The sequence below is a fragment of the Desarmillaria tabescens genome (genome assembly GCF_030435595.1).
Source record: "Desarmillaria tabescens strain CCBAS 213 chromosome Unknown EV420scaffold_42, whole genome shotgun sequence".
Lineage (NCBI taxonomy): Eukaryota > Fungi > Basidiomycota > Agaricomycetes > Agaricales > Physalacriaceae > Desarmillaria > Desarmillaria tabescens.
Genome location: NW_026848341.1, coordinates 247563 through 261752, shown reverse-complemented (window position 1 = coordinate 261752; position 14190 = coordinate 247563). Strand labels below are relative to the sequence as shown.

The following is a 14190-nucleotide window of genomic DNA, read 5'->3' as shown; positions in this document are numbered from 1 at the left end:
CTTTTGCTTTTACGAAACGCGTCTCAAGTCCTGGCGTCAACTTTCTGTTTCTCTCCCAGTTCATGTTCGTCAAGGGGAAGCTGTATATTATTCTATAACTGTATTTGTCTCTCGAAGATCGCTTCACAGCAATTCTGCATCTCCCGAACTCCGTTCTTGCGATGAAGCCTCTCTTGAGCGTCAGGCTGCTGCCGTACATCTCTCAGACGACCCATCAGGAGTACATGATGCAACGATAACGACTGGGGTGCAAAATGGACCCGAGGCAGAGCCATTTAATAGTCTATTCGTTATCCCCAGTTTTTGGTCTATAGCCGCGATTAGCTGTGGTTCGAATACGTGATAGTAAGCAGTAGAACGCGCCTTCTTTAGTAAGTATGCTTTGTTTGCTTGGTATCAGCGGCTCTTGTACTTGCACTTCCATTGATATCCGTTGTACGCAATTGTTTCGGAGCCCTCACGGCCCCTGGCCATCGTAAGGCGTATAATACCCTTTATTGAATTCCGGTATCTTTGGAACTGTCGAGACCTCTGTCTGTTACCCGGAGCTGATCGACACTTTCGAGGACGCGGTGACTGGAGCTCGTAGCATAGAGTTTGACAGGCATGCTGTAAAATTGTGGACGAAGACCCCCGATAATCATTATGCCTACCCTTATATACTTACTTTCATGCCCTCGTTACGTTTCGGCAATTGGGAACGAACGTAAGATAAATTATTTGAATGTCCACTCAAACCGAATGATTAGACAATTTTCATGAGGACAATACTTCCCGTTCCGTGAGGAAATTAGGTGCTAGGTATACTGTGAAATCCCTCGATAGGCAATCAGTCGTGATTTATAATTGGGAGGACATCCAAATGACATACAAACACTGATGAGATGTTATACGTATACATCAACTGGGGGGTAATTGGAACGGGTGTATATGAAGCAGGTACGTATGAATGTCATGGGGCACATGTAAATACCTGAACAGGGAAAAGGAGCGGAAATCAAGGGATAGGCATAAAGTACGTTGTAACAGCAACTGGAAATTTGGTATAATGTCAGTAGAAAGTGTCCAACCCGAAAAAAATGTCAGTCGCCGAGTCTCTTTAAACGGTCACCAATCCAAGGATGGCACCAATTGCACCCAAGCCAAATCCAAGGGACGTCTTCAAGTTGGATCCAGCATTGCCTGAAGCAGAAGCAGAAGCGGAAGCCGCAGAGGCAGAAGCAGCGGCGAGAGAGCCGGTGGCGCTTTCGACGGCAGCAGAAGAAGATGGGTAGGCAGCTCCCAGAGCCTTGATTTCGAATGGCTCGGATGCAGCGTATACCTATCGATACCAGTCAGACAGGTTTCAAACAACAATTGTAAACAAGTAGACTCACTTGACTGCTGTTGAGGGGATTCGCAAGCTGGAGAACATACCCAGTAGCAGCAGGCATGCTGACTTGTTGTTGAGTCAGGACCTTGGAGCAATCATAGTTCTGCTCGATAGCGACACTGGAAGTGGCTGTGAGACAAGAAGGTCTCCAGTGAATATGAGATACCTACATGGCCAGAGCAGAAGTGAGAACGCTGGTGTCCGGGTTCGTAATCCTAGATAGCCAGTCAAACCCCGCGATATCGAACGATACTGAGTAAACCAACTCACAGGATGGTAAATTCAGAGTACGGAGAGTCATTGCAAGACCATGCGATAACGTTTGTCGACTGTGCAACTGGATAAAGTAGTAAGAAATCAGAGAAAAACAAGAGAGAAGAAAAACCGTCAACTAACCCCACCAGATGTCAGCACTGGGCGAGGTGACTTTCAAATCCGCAAATGCAGCTCCAAAGAGAGCAGAAGCAGCAGCAAGGACGGTGAAAAGACGAGAGGCCATTGCAAGTTTTGAGGGAGGAAAGGCAACAAGCTGGACAACACAAGGGCAACGTTGACGACCGTGGAAGAGAAGCGAAAAGAAGAGTGCCTAGACATGAGACCAAACCGGCGTTAGCCGGGCCTTGTGGCTTTGACATTTCACCGTGACAGACGATGCACTGAGACCGTCCGGCGAGTTTCGAATCCGTTTCATTCTGCCCGTTGACTATATGCTGCTGAAAGGCGACCTATTTGTGGAGATGCCGCGCCCGGTGCGGTTATTGATGCCCAGGATTTCCTACATATGGCAATAGTCGGAAAATGGACGTTGGAGGGAAGAATGGTAAGTATTGTCTTCTTGCAGACGATGGAATGCTCATGGATGTGTGAAGGAAGGAGAGAAAGTTGCGGCGCAGTCGCGAGCTGCCTAGCTGCGCAACATGTACGGTTTCAAATACCAACCCTGTATATTGGACTTGCCAATAATTCATCAATTCTTCGCCCGAATAATACCCAGTAGAACGCTTTCTACCAACCGTTGTACAGGGTCATGCGACCTCACCCATTGCGTTGAGAATGGGCTGCTGCGCAGCACTTTTTCAACCAAAGCAGATGGTATCCATATCTTTATGATCCCTGCTATGCGGCCAAAAATTCCGAACTTCACTTTGCCGAAGAATCAGAAAATATCGCATCTGGTACTATATATGGGACACGACACCCATGCCCTCATGCATCGTGGTCCGTAGCAAAGCTAAAATGATGCCCGGGATAAAATATGTCGGTACTTTGTCAGTACTTGTATTCGTTGCGCAGTCCGGGTTGTCTGACTTCTACTGTCGTATTTTTGTACAGCAAGCGCCTTGGTGTATAGAACAGCGGTTCAATCCACCGAAATTTCCACGATGACCTTCAACCGAAACCTCGGACATGCTCGAACTGAATGAGCAATACATTTGACCAACGGGAACATTGTCAAACTCCGTAATTTATAACAAGGCACAGCACCGGAGCATCAGGGATACCTATGACCCCACCTACACCCTCTTGTAGCAACAGTGATAGGAATTCTGATTGCCTTCTAATTCTTGGGTACCAAGTGATATTCTTTGCATGGATCCTTCTGCGGATCGTGGGCTCATTACACACATATAAAGCTTTCACCCGAAGAAAGACGGTTCTCGTCCCCAGGCTCTCCGGTATGAGCAGTCTTAGTTCCACGCTGACACGTCCTAGTCACGAGGCAGCGGTATATTCCCTTGGTCCTTGGGTAAGTCGCGTCCCCTCTTGCAGAGTCATTCACTGATGTATGCAGCTCGTTGGGATGTGTATAGACATGCTCCTACAAGGGGCTCTTTTTACCCAAGTCAGTCCTTCTCAATCGTTAAACGAGCCATGACTTAAGCGCAATCAAGTTTACAAATTATTTCACTTGGTACGGCTCCACCGATGGGTACAAGCTCACTCTATCCGTTGCAATCCTTGCGATTATAACTACCGTCAAGTCTGTTCAGGTGTGCTAGTTCGCCATATATCGACTCGACACGTCAATAAAGACTTGCTAGGCATTGTTAGTATACGTATTCCAAACTCGAACACCAACTGACACCTAGGTAGTGCCATTGTATGGACACAGCAAATAACCCACTTCTACAACACGCAAAGTGCTCTCAACTCGCGTTTTTTCGTTTGGTATCAAATAGGCACGTGCTCCCCACTTCCTCAGCGCATTTCTCCTATTCACCGACCTTTCTGCGTCCAGGAAACCCTTTGATGGTCTCGCTTATCTCCCTTTATGTGCAATCCTACTTTTGCTACCGTCTCTACGTGGTGTCCAAGAGATTGTGGATAGTCACACCTATATTGTTCTTGTATCTGTTCTCCGTGGGATCGGTCGCTGTTGCGGTACTGTTCCGTCGTGAATCCGACTCTCGGTTCTGCTAACACGTTATGCCGTCCAGACGTATTATATTGCACGTTCTGATCCGAAGCTGGGACGTTGGCGTAGGTGGCGCTGCTTCCGTATCCCGACTGAAGAATTCTCATAATCCATCTAGTTGCAGTACATTATGCCACTGTTTTCGGTGCGTAAAGTCGTATCTCAGCATTTTTGTCATGATCATCACCATCGTGCTCTTGTCAGCCAGCGATGTTATGCTCGTTGGCACCACAGCGTATTTTCTCCTCAAAACAAGAAAGCAGGTTTTGCCTCAGTACGTCTACCATACTGCCTCAGTACTGATTTTCTCATTCGAGGTTTTCAGCACCATCGGTGTGATCAATGCCCTAATTCGACTCACCTTCCAGACGGCTACGCCAGCATTGATATGGTAAATTTATCTTTTTCTCTTTCATGGCTGGGGCACCGAATCATGTTGTTTCATTACTAGTACGATGTTCAACCTAGTTTTCACCTATCTTCCGGACCCCTACGACAAGGGCATATCCAGCGCCTTCATACAGGCCCTCCCTAAAGTATATGCAGTCAGTATGATGTGGACGCTCAACGCACGGAGGGCCATCATGCGCGAGTCCACACCGATGTTCACCAGTGGGTTAACTGAAAGGAATGCTTCGTTCATGCATGCGAATATAAGGACATATTCGACAACTGGAGATATTCAGGTTCGTAGTTTGCTGATGAGTTATTCTCTGTTGACCTCTCTGTTGACCTTGTTCTGGGGACAGTTTGCTACCATTGATCCAGACCACTTTTCGGACTCGGAGTCTCAGGCTCTGAATGTACCGTCCACAGTCCTGGACGATAATGACATGCCTAAAGGCTCTAACGACTGCTTAACGTACCGATGATAGACTCCGAATATTATTACGATTGTTTTGGTGACACCTCTTTGGACTTACTTACGAAGCCGTCAAATGCAGTGCAGAATTGGGTGATCTTATGTGCGCTATTCTGGATTATGGAGGACTCTCTGTAAAACTATACATAGGTATGTGATATTGTCTTGTATTCGCGGCATTATCAAGTGAAAACTCACCTAAAGCTCACGTGGATAGGCGGCGACGCCAAAGCAGCGTACCGGGAAGGCTAACCGCATCCTGATTACCCATCATTCAAAGATCGCACATGACACTACCCGGGTACTTACCGCCTATATAATGCTCAATGAAATGCCTAAGCACCGTGATGTTTAATGATGCGGAGTGCCATCGTTATACTAAGCTTTCTCCAGGCTTTCGATCTCATTATAGCTCAGGATCTCGGAAGACTTCGAAAGACACTGGATGCAGGAAATGTGTACACCCTATTCCCTGAGGATAGCGGCTATCCTAAGGCTGCACAAGTGTGTAAGCTCTTCTGATCTGCTCAATTTGTATAAGATTCTATATTTGTACAGACAACGGTCGTTTCATAGTCGAACCAATCGCCATCACGTACCCTCAAAATGCAGATCAGGTTTCGATTGCCATCGAAGCTGGCGCGGAGCAAAATATCCGTGTAGTTTCTCGAAGCGGAGGGGTGAGTTATTATGGAGTAGAAGCAGAACCACGTTGCGATTACGGACCCACAGCACAGCTACATCGCCAACGGCCTTGGCGGGAAAAACGGGTCTCTTGTCGTGGATATGAGCAACTTTTCAAATGTGACTCTTGACTCGTCTACCAACTTGGCGATTATCCAGCCTGGTTGTCGACTAGGAGACATAGCACTCGCGCTGAATGACTATGGGAGGGCAATCCCTCATGGCCATTGTAGTACAGTTGGTCTTGGAGGGCATGCAGGTAAACGCCTTTTTATATTTTACCTTGATCTCTTTAGAATTCTTATTTAGCACATGGATCGTGGGGTTTTGTCTCTAGGCAATGGGGGCTTACACTCGACCACGTCGTCTCTGCTCAATTGGTATTAGCCAACGGATCTATTACGACTGTCTCTGCAGAGAACAACCCAGAGTTGTTCTGGGTAAGTAAAGACGCTGCAAAAAAAAACATAGGATACTCAAAAATTGAGCAGGGAGTCAGAGGATCTGCTTCTTTCGGAATTGTGACCTCCTACGAGTTCAGTACTGTTGCCATTCCCGAAGAAGGCACCTACTTCGTGTACAACTGGAACGTGTCTGTCGCCGAGGCTTCTACTTTCCTGACATCGCTTCAAGACTTTGTACAGAGTGGTATTCCTAGTACACTAGGTCTCGAGTTACGCCTATTTCGGGGCAACATAGCAGGAAACCTGAGCATCCAGCTTGACGGCGCGTACTTTGGTTCGCACGACTCGTACACCGAGACCATCCAGCCCTACTTGGATACGCTTCCCCCACCGGGATTGACTACCATCGCGCAAGGCAACTGGATAGAGACAGTGGCAGCCTTGACATTTGGTGCATTGAACACCAGCACTCAGGCGCCTATCAATGATACATTCTATGCTAAATCGTTGATGGTTCCCGAGGATTCGCCCTTGAGCAAAGACGCTATTGACGCGCTCATGTCGTATCTCGATACTGTTGGTTTCAGTACAACTGATGTGGTACGTACCCATCTACCTCACAACGTCAATTTTATACAAATGCGGTCTCCATACGTAGTTCTGGTTTGTAGAGATTGAACTCTACGGCGGGAGCAATTCGGCGATCAATTTGGTTCCGGTCGACCAGACTGCCTTTGCGCATCGGAATAAGCTGTTTAATATGCAGCTGTATGCCACTTCTATTGTTCCACCTTATCCTGAAGACGGATTTACCTTTCTGGATGGTGTGTACTGTTACTTGTAATTTTGATTTGATTGCCGTGCTTAATGAGGCGCTTTAGGTATCACCGATGTCATAATTTCCAACAGCCCAGGCGACTGGAATTATGGGTAAGGGTTTCTCTGTTTACCGTGTCCGTGGGTTTATGAAAATGACTCAGCACATATATGAACTATCCTGATAATCGCCTCGATAATTGTAAGTCTTCGTTGTTATTCGTTGTTCCACCATTACTCAATGATTATTATTCAGGGCAGGACCTGTATTATGGTTCTCATTATACTCGCCTACAGGCTCTCAAGAAAGAATTTGACCCTTCCAACATATTCAGCTTTCCTTTAGCTATCGAAGAGTAGTACGAATCTGACTGATATTCAGCAATTACATTGTCCGAAAGTGGTGTAACAACATTCTCAGATGGACGCATACATGCGTATACAGTATAATACAAGACCTAACTGAGGCCAAAGATGGGGGTAACTAAGGAACGCCGAAATGGAACGAAAGGGTAAGCTAGTGGAGTAAGGTATCAATCTGGTACAACAAATGATGCGACAATGCGAGATGCGAAAGCGAAAGTCAGAATAATGCAAACGACGATAAGAAAACAATGCAGTCCGTAGCAGACTATAATCCATTAAACGAGAGAAATAAGTGAAGGAGCGCAAATTGGGGCCTAGCAGCCATCCCACTCCGAGTTCTTGGGTTTATCCCATTGCCACGTTGTTATATTGGGATCTGCACAGGAAAGATGACGTTTCGGTGAACGTGGAAAACTGGGAAGTTAAGCTTACTCATGTACGCCTCAATGTGGCTATTAATATAATCTTTTGTCGGATATCCTGTAGGGTTACACCCGATATTCATCCCATTCGATCGTTGATAGACGCGGACGTAATCGACCAACATCTCTGCCGGGAATATCATCGTGGAGGTATCAATAGTTTGCCAGTTAGCTGCACGACGACGTAAGATAAATGGAAGGAAACGTCATGACCTGTAAGAACCACCCACAGCTTATGCCCAGGTTGAGTATTATACTCATCGGCTCCTCTGTGACCAGTCTATCACTGACCCCGCTTCCAGTAGGGTCTGCTACCATGGCACTCGCACCCATACGAACGCTCGGCTTACCATCGGTAATCCAAGTGATAAACCCATCACTACGCGAATTCGGGTTAGAGTAATATTCGAAGCCTAGAAGCGATCTAGGTTAGTGTGGTGCTATTACGAAACCTGGTATAAGACCCACCATACACAATGAACTGCTTCTGACTCCCTTGGAATCCCTCACTGGGAACATGTGTTAAACCCGACACCGCTTGCTGAACCGCAGAACCACGGTATGAATTCGCCCGTGTCAGTGACTCATCGTATATCTTCCATTCAGCATCCGTCGACTGTAGAACAGATACGTCCACGTCAGAGACAAAAGGCGGCACCAAGGTACAAGATAAACTCACATTGGCATACACATAATCTGCAGTAAACGGTGCAAACTGGGCACTTTGACTCACAACCTGACCAGTTGTGGCCAACTTATCCTTCTCAGCCTCAAAAATATCAATTTCTGGTGCCCCTCGTCCACGATACGACCCTGAGGACAGAAGCGGGCCAGGATGATCGCTATTAGGACACGTACACGCGCTCAGCCGTTGCCCGCTTAACCAGCTCAGCTCGTAGTTGTACTTTGACCTCGAGGCGTCTGAGTGTAATGCTGCTGCTGGACCTGATCCATCTTTAAGCGTTTGGTTTGGAAAGGTGCCTAGGTCGCACGAGTCGTACGTGTAGGGCCACATTCCGTCCGTCGTAGCAGGATATCCCGGTCGCGCGAGGTTTCCCATCGTCCATATGCCAGGCCAATAGCCCTGTGTGTTCTCATCAGGTCCTGGAAGAACTACCGCCACTTCGATATATCCTGTCGTGAAACAGAACTTGTTCCATGACTGAAGCATGCCACTACGGTAGCTGAGATCGTGGTTATCGAGCGTAGTGAAAGGTGCAGAGGAATCTAAAGCTGGTTGGTACGACATACTTGTCCATTGTCTAAAGAATACTCACTTGGTGTTTGAGCAGAGACTAGTGTCGATATGCTATCCATGGTAATGACCAGTGATCCATCTCTAGTGGTGACCTGCCGGGGATCGTACCATTCCTGATCCGCTGTAGCCCCATACCACAAATCGACGGCCTCCCAGTAAGGATCGTCGCCAGGATAGAACGTCCTTCCATCTGTGTTAAATTCATCTGAAAAGACCAGCGTGTAGTCCTCTCCGTCGTATCCTGTTCGCGTCCGTACATTGCTAGGCGTGTCAGGATCAATGAGCGAGGGCATCTGGAACAGCACTGGAGCCTGACCACTCCCATTGACCTGGACGTTTGTAATGATCGCCTCATTACGGGACAAAGTCGAGTAAAAGTGTTCGACGGGGTAGAAGATGAACAGCATCATCAAGCCAACGATGAGGACGAACAACGCCGTGAAATTGCCTATTCCACGCCATGGAAAGGTCTTGGTGGTACCCTTAGGCTCCTCTGTATCGTCGTCAAAATCATCAGTAGGCTCGTAGGCGTAAGGAATCAGTCCGTGGTCGCGTGTATGTGCAGTTATTGGGTATTTGGAATCTAAATCTAGGGATATCGTGGAGGAACGATTGGAGGGTATGAGGAGAGCACTCTGTCGGAGTCTTGGTGGAGGTAGGAAGTCGTACAGAAGCATTGATCCACGGCTGGTGCTTTCTGGAGGCGTCTGCAAGAGGGTCGATTTCCCGGTCGACGACGACGTCAACCTCGATGTCGGTGGCAGCATATGTGACGACTCGTCTACCCTAGGCATCGTAGAGGTCGACATCGTGTCGCCTGTCGCGGGAAGAAAGTGGAGGCTTTGCGCTTACTAAGCACGAGCATGTTGACACGGTCCGTCATAGTACGTGACGCTGAGCAAATTGTTGAGGTTATCGTCGAGGACGGCGACAAAGACGAGTCGGTATCGTCGCGATGATGGTCATTGATCAAAGATTGGTGGCGCTTATTTTTGTTACTCGGTCGGGATTTCATTTGCTCCTGTTCCGCTGCCATCGCGTCTGAATCCGCAGCATATAATACGTCTTCAGTGTTCCAACCGCGTGTTCTCGAAGTCGAGTTGGCAACAATAACTGTGGCAGATACTGTCACTTTACCTTGATGAACAGAGGCAATTCAAATCATTTTAGGGCGCTCCCCCCAAAAAGAGGGTCACACAGTACGATGACTACGGTCTCACGAATTTGTAGGTCAAGTCACAAGCAAATCACAATGACCGCTTCAAGCCAAAGTTAATATGCAGCGTGTGCAATACCCCAATTCAGTATGCATTACCGAGTGATAAGGATGGCATTCTCTATAATGCAGGGACGATGAGAGCGCTGAACATAAAAATCAAGTACACAATTGATACCGACACCTTTCAATCATCAAGCTCGTCTTCTTCGTCTTCGTCACTACTGAGCATGTCTCCTTCGACCATATCAACCACCATTTCAATGGCGGCGCGCGACATACGGGGCATAGCGCCAGGCCGGAGCAGTGGATGATTTTCTTCTTTTAGCACTTCTTCGTCTTCATCGCCGCTAGCATCTTCATCGTCTGATCCTTCAGCATCTCCCTCACTTCCCGAATCACCGCCACCTCCGTTTTCTTCGTCACTAGAATCAGATGTCGCTTCTTCTTCCTGTTCGTCAGAGTCATCCTTGAAATCTTCATCTTCCTCATCTGACTCGTCCCCTATCTGCATTATTGTCATCTTCCCGGTCGCAGGCAGTGGTGCTGGTCTTTTCTCTTCACCTTTCTTCTTCCCAAACGCACCCTGGAACCGCTTCACCCACTGGTTGATGCCATCTTGCTCTTTACCATCAATCAAGCTGAAAGATGTTTCTTCACCACCGTCTTCCTCTTCTTCTCCGGGGTCCCCTTCACTCCGGCGGGTGAGAATCAAGGTACATGTCCTTCCCGTGGCACTAATCATCCTCAGGCCGTCGGGTTTTCCCATCAAGTCCTCGACAGGCCAAAACTCGCAAGGTTTTGATTCGCCCCACAGTATACCCTCCTTCATGAACCACAGACTGCCGACTTTCGCCCCCAAATAAGCTTCGATCCCCGGACAGCCGTCAGAGCCTTTACTTGTACAAGCACTCTTGAAGACCTCAGTGCTAGGCTGCAAGATGGGCACTTGTAAATGAGAAAGAAGCTCTTTGATGGCTGGCAGTGTCGGATCCCCCTTGTTTACTATCTTCTTCACCGCGGAAGAATCTATCGTCGACAAGGGGCTTGGAGCGGAGGCATCAAGACCAAATATGATTTGTGGGGAAGACGCTCCTTTTGCAGTGGTATTCGTAGATATTACAACCACTGTCCAGTGAGGTTTTGTCTTTCCGCGCGTTGGGAGAATAAAGGCGCGACTAAGCTGTGAAACTGGGACAACGGCTTCCACAGCCTGAGATGCTGGAACAACAAATTTGATGATAGAATCATGGACGACAATGTCAACTTTCTTGCGTATGGGTGATGTCGTAGATACAGAATGAAGGGTGAACCGATGGGATCCATCAGAAGCATCGTCATGGTCTAGCTTGGGTCGTTTTGAAGTCTGCGGGATATCGCCCTCTGCGTCACGTCGACGTTTGAGATCAGCAGGATGGAGCAGTTCATCAAGGCCTTTCTTCACTGCTGCCTGTTTCTCATGCCAGCCCCCGTCAGACCCGCCTGCTCCGGATTCTGCACCACTGACGAACCGTATCACATCATCGAGGATAGTCTCTGCCTCGGGAGAAGATTTCGAGAGAGTTTTCAGTTTTTGGGATAAGTCCCCAGGTAAACAAGATGACACAACACGCAGAAATTGTGGTTCATCCACGGTCATGACAGATAAATCTATGGCAAAACGATTGAATGGCAGTTGGTCGTGACAAGGAGCTGGAGGAGGGAGATGACTAGATATATGCAAGAAATTTCGTGGCGCCGTGGTGTGATGATGGTGGCAGGAAAGAAGCCGGAACTTCTCTGGACGCGCGTCAAGCTGTGTCGCGTATCATCGATCATCTCTCGTGACATCCAAATTGGGCCAACGTTGTCTTACACGACGACTTCCACGTTCTCTAACGGGGGAACTCTCGTCAACAACCAACACCAACCAATGAAAACTTATTTCGAAATGCTGTTCTTGCCCCCAGAAATCGCCGAGGAAATACTTCGATATGTTAGTTGAATCGTGCTTTATGTGCTTTATTCCTTTGTGTTGACAACAGTGACGTTCTTTACAGCTAAACATCAAAGAGATAAAAGCTCTTCGCTTGACATGCAAATATTTCAACGTTCTTGCATATCCTTTCGTCTTCGCTACCATTCATGTTTACCTCAACAGTATCAATTACTATCAGCAAAGTCTCTCCGTTCTCAAAGCTGTATCTTCTCGAGGTCGCTGCCATCGTCTGTCTATTGGGAAATACGTCAAGCATCTTTACATCCACTCGCATACCGATGATACTCAAGTTCTACCAAAGCACGAAAATTTCTGGAATAGCCTTACCAAGTCTCAACGTCGCCTTGAGAAGCGAATTTACACATCTCTGCCTTTTATGATATGTTTAAAAAAGATTACGTGAGTTTTCGACACTCTAACAATTTATATACCGTTAATCTCAAGTTCTCTAAGCTGGCATCTCATCCATCCCATCCGTCAGCATTTCGTCGACACCATCATGTACTCTATTCCCCCTAGCAAGCCGATAGCTGTTGACCTGGAATGTCCCATGGAGCACCTCAAACTATTTGAAGACCTTACCTGCGTTCATAGCATGACTATTAATGCTTATTCCGCGTTTTGGAGACCTAGGTCTCTGCTGTACAATCTCGTTGTAAACAATCACGACTTAAAGGTTCTTCGTATCCACATGGACAAGAAAGACATGATGTCCTTCCCCCTCTGGTGTCTCTTCTCCGAAATTCCTTCAGGAACAGTCTCTCAGCTGGAGGAGTTGATTATCATTGGGGGCTTCACTCTGGAAGAGCAAATACCGGTCGTTCATTTGCTGAACCTCAAGGTGCTGGATGTAGTCTTTGGGTACCCGAACGTCCCATGGGACTCATTATGCAGCGCGAGAATCCATCTATCGGATATTTATGCGCATAATAGGATAAACGACTCCCTATTGACCTACCTCGGCTCTTATGATGGCCTAGAGCAATTGAAGATTCACGCCGACCATGATGATGCACATTCGCAGCAATTTTACCATGCTATTCTTCCAAGGCATGCCAACACCATCAAGCTGTTATGGGTTCTTCCATCTTCTTGGTCTGGAACCGTCTGGGGTCTAGACACATATGTGTTGGAAGAGTTGCTGCAATGTGAAGGTCTAACTGATATCCGTATCCCTATCGGTCTGCAGAATGCCAGCGTAACAAACGCCGAAAACATTATCGTAAGTATGTCAGGCTCAATTTTGAGTTATATAACGCTGAGGTGAACATTACAGACTCTGATTCTCGGTACCCTCGCGACATGGCAATGGCCAAACCTCAAGGTTTTACGGTTCCTCCCGCCTTTGAATAACCCCGAGAACGTCAGCGTTATAGAATCCTGCGTCTGTAGATGTATAGAAGTGATGCGCTTCACGATCTCCAGACAATGTACACGACTTCCGGGGTCTGAATGGCGAGATTCTCTTCGTGTCTCCGTTCATCGTCGTGGATTCAAGCTAGTTCGTACCTCACTAGAGGAAAACACCTTCAAGTTTATTCCGTCGTCTGTGGATTTTTGATGCACCAGGAAATAAGTGGAAGATAGCCCAGGCTAGTTGATCTTTCTTCTCCAAATGAAGGATCTAAGATCGTTTCCTCAAGGTGAAGGTATTCTTGGTATCTCAGCTGGCGCCGACACATGACTAAAGGGGGTTTGCATATCTTGCTGGCATGGGATTCTGAACGACAAAAGATGCTTGGCTATGATATGAACATGAAGGGACGAAAGATTTGTTTTTTTCCTGCTCTTTTAACTACCCCCTTTTTCGAAGAGGTGGGAGAGACTTGTGCCATACAATTGACGGAGAGCAGAGACGACACAAATCAGAAGTTTTTTGTTAGCGTATTCACAATAACATCTCATGCAGTCGGATCATGGATGCCAGCCTATTTCAAGTCTCGACTGTCTTGATTTGAGGGTCTGCCTGGGGGAGACAGGATGCCGGTGGCGCAGAGCCGCAAAACTTGTATTACTTACATGGTCCTCAGATACTGTACGGCTTAGGTTCGGATGATTTACGGCTCGGTTAATGATATACCTGCATCACGGCGTTCGTTTCAGCCTTTAGGATTCTCTTTCGCGGGTCTTTTACTTAGATATTGAAACCAAATTGAAGCACTTTCTTTACGCATCCGCCGCTTATCCCCGCCTAGGCCCGCAGGTCGGTCCGAATATCCGACCTTACAGCCTTTTCCGGCACGCCAAACGTTACTTGGTTCTCCCCGCTACTTGAAGCACTCCGGCGTCTGCGCTGGAGGACCTGGGTAAACCGAGGCCTCAGGAATATCATTCAGCTAAAAATGCTGCAGCTACCTCCAGAAATCCTTTCACAAATACTTGAGCATGTGAGTTGA

General features: G+C 47.4%; 6 protein-coding genes across 6 annotated transcripts; 3 read left to right on the top strand and 3 right to left on the bottom strand.

Moving 5' to 3' along the window:
- Nucleotides 1-813: 813 nt before the first annotated feature.
- Nucleotides 814-1990, bottom strand: EV420DRAFT_1750987 (uncharacterized protein). The gene is made up of 5 exons (XM_060480352.1): nt 1769-1990; nt 1643-1709; nt 1543-1587; nt 1377-1491; nt 814-1321 (listed from the first exon to the last, which is right to left on the bottom strand). The coding sequence occupies exons 1-5, from the start codon at nt 1869-1871 to the stop codon at nt 1100-1102; spliced, it is 552 nt and encodes a 183-aa protein (XP_060326438.1). The 5' UTR covers nt 1872-1990; the 3' UTR covers nt 814-1099.
- Nucleotides 1991-2769: 779 nt separating this feature from the next.
- EV420DRAFT_854227 (uncharacterized protein) lies at nt 2770-4859 on the top strand. The gene is made up of 12 exons (XM_060483731.1): nt 2770-3119; nt 3165-3215; nt 3265-3365; nt 3467-3552; nt 3612-3754; nt 3811-3853; nt 3907-3933; nt 3993-4062; nt 4114-4179; nt 4240-4474; nt 4538-4800; nt 4855-4859. The coding sequence occupies exons 1-11, from the start codon at nt 2877-2879 to the stop codon at nt 4658-4660; spliced, it is 1188 nt and encodes a 395-aa protein (XP_060326437.1). The 5' UTR covers nt 2770-2876; the 3' UTR covers nt 4661-4800; nt 4855-4859.
- Nucleotides 4860-5037: 178 nt separating this feature from the next.
- EV420DRAFT_1712324 (uncharacterized protein) lies at nt 5038-7366 on the top strand (the record flags this gene model as incomplete). Its single annotated transcript, XM_060479648.1, has 9 exons — nt 5038-5158; nt 5209-5330; nt 5383-5593; nt 5644-5774; nt 5826-6338; nt 6397-6578; nt 6620-6691; nt 6719-6756; nt 6811-7366. Coding segments are annotated over 9 exons (1494 nt in total), but the record flags the coding sequence as incomplete, so codon positions are not given.
- Nucleotides 7075-9748, bottom strand: EV420DRAFT_854207 (beta-glucan synthesis-associated). The gene is made up of 6 exons (XM_060483730.1): nt 8620-9748; nt 8022-8569; nt 7811-7958; nt 7573-7755; nt 7353-7514; nt 7075-7296 (listed from the first exon to the last, which is right to left on the bottom strand). Exons 1-6 carry the CDS (start codon nt 9407-9409, stop codon nt 7235-7237), a joined length of 1893 nt encoding a protein of 630 aa, XP_060326435.1. The 5' UTR covers nt 9410-9748; the 3' UTR covers nt 7075-7234.
- A 20-nt stretch (nt 9749-9768) lies between these two features.
- On the bottom strand, nt 9769-11598 carry EV420DRAFT_1567442 (histone chaperone Rttp106-like-domain-containing protein). The gene has a single exon (XM_060474114.1). It carries the CDS (start codon nt 11453-11455, stop codon nt 10004-10006), a length of 1452 nt encoding a protein of 483 aa, XP_060326434.1. The 5' UTR covers nt 11456-11598; the 3' UTR covers nt 9769-10003.
- A 62-nt stretch (nt 11599-11660) lies between these two features.
- EV420DRAFT_854108 (uncharacterized protein) lies at nt 11661-13285 on the top strand. Its single transcript, XM_060483729.1, has 4 exons — nt 11661-11791; nt 11856-12193; nt 12248-13020; nt 13071-13285. Exons 1-4 carry the CDS (start codon nt 11729-11731, stop codon nt 13145-13147), a joined length of 1251 nt encoding a protein of 416 aa, XP_060326433.1. The 5' UTR covers nt 11661-11728; the 3' UTR covers nt 13148-13285.
- The last annotated feature ends 905 nt before the right edge of the window (nt 13286-14190 follow it).

Bases quoted from the DNA above. Each gene is read 5' to 3' on its own strand.
- EV420DRAFT_1750987 (XM_060480352.1), bottom strand. From the start codon at position 1,871: ATGGCCTCTCGTCTTTTCACCGTCCTTGCTGCTGCTTCTGCTCTCTTT. The intron at 1,710-1,768 runs GTTAGTTGACGG...TACTTTATCCAG, and splicing joins CAGTGCTGACATCTGGTGGG to TTGCACAGTCGACAAACGTT. The intron at 1,588-1,642 runs GTGAGTTGGTTT...CTGGCTATCTAG, and splicing joins TACTCTGAATTTACCATCCT to GATTACGAACCCGGACACCA.
- EV420DRAFT_854227 (XM_060483731.1), top strand. From the start codon at position 2,877: ATGACCCCACCTACACCCTCTTGTAGCAACAGTGATAGGAATTCTGAT. The intron at 3,120-3,164 runs GTAAGTCGCGTC...TGATGTATGCAG, and splicing joins TATATTCCCTTGGTCCTTGG to CTCGTTGGGATGTGTATAGA. The intron at 4,475-4,537 runs GTTCGTAGTTTG...TTCTGGGGACAG, and splicing joins CGACAACTGGAGATATTCAG to TTTGCTACCATTGATCCAGA.
- EV420DRAFT_854207 (XM_060483730.1), bottom strand. From the start codon at position 9,409: ATGTCGACCTCTACGATGCCTAGGGTAGACGAGTCGTCACATATGCTG. The intron at 8,570-8,619 runs GTGAGTATTCTT...AACCAGCTTTAG, and splicing joins AGTCTCTGCTCAAACACCAA to ATTCCTCTGCACCTTTCACT. The intron at 7,297-7,352 runs GTAAGCTTAACT...TTTCCTGTGCAG, and splicing joins CCACATTGAGGCGTACATGA to ATCCCAATATAACAACGTGG.
- EV420DRAFT_1567442 (XM_060474114.1), bottom strand. From the start codon at position 11,455: ATGACCGTGGATGAACCACAATTTCTGCGTGTTGTGTCATCTTGTTTA.
- EV420DRAFT_854108 (XM_060483729.1), top strand. From the start codon at position 11,729: ATGAAAACTTATTTCGAAATGCTGTTCTTGCCCCCAGAAATCGCCGAG. The intron at 12,194-12,247 runs GTGAGTTTTCGA...AAGTTCTCTAAG, and splicing joins ATATGTTTAAAAAAGATTAC to CTGGCATCTCATCCATCCCA. The intron at 13,021-13,070 runs GTATGTCAGGCT...TGAACATTACAG, and splicing joins CGCCGAAAACATTATCGTAA to ACTCTGATTCTCGGTACCCT.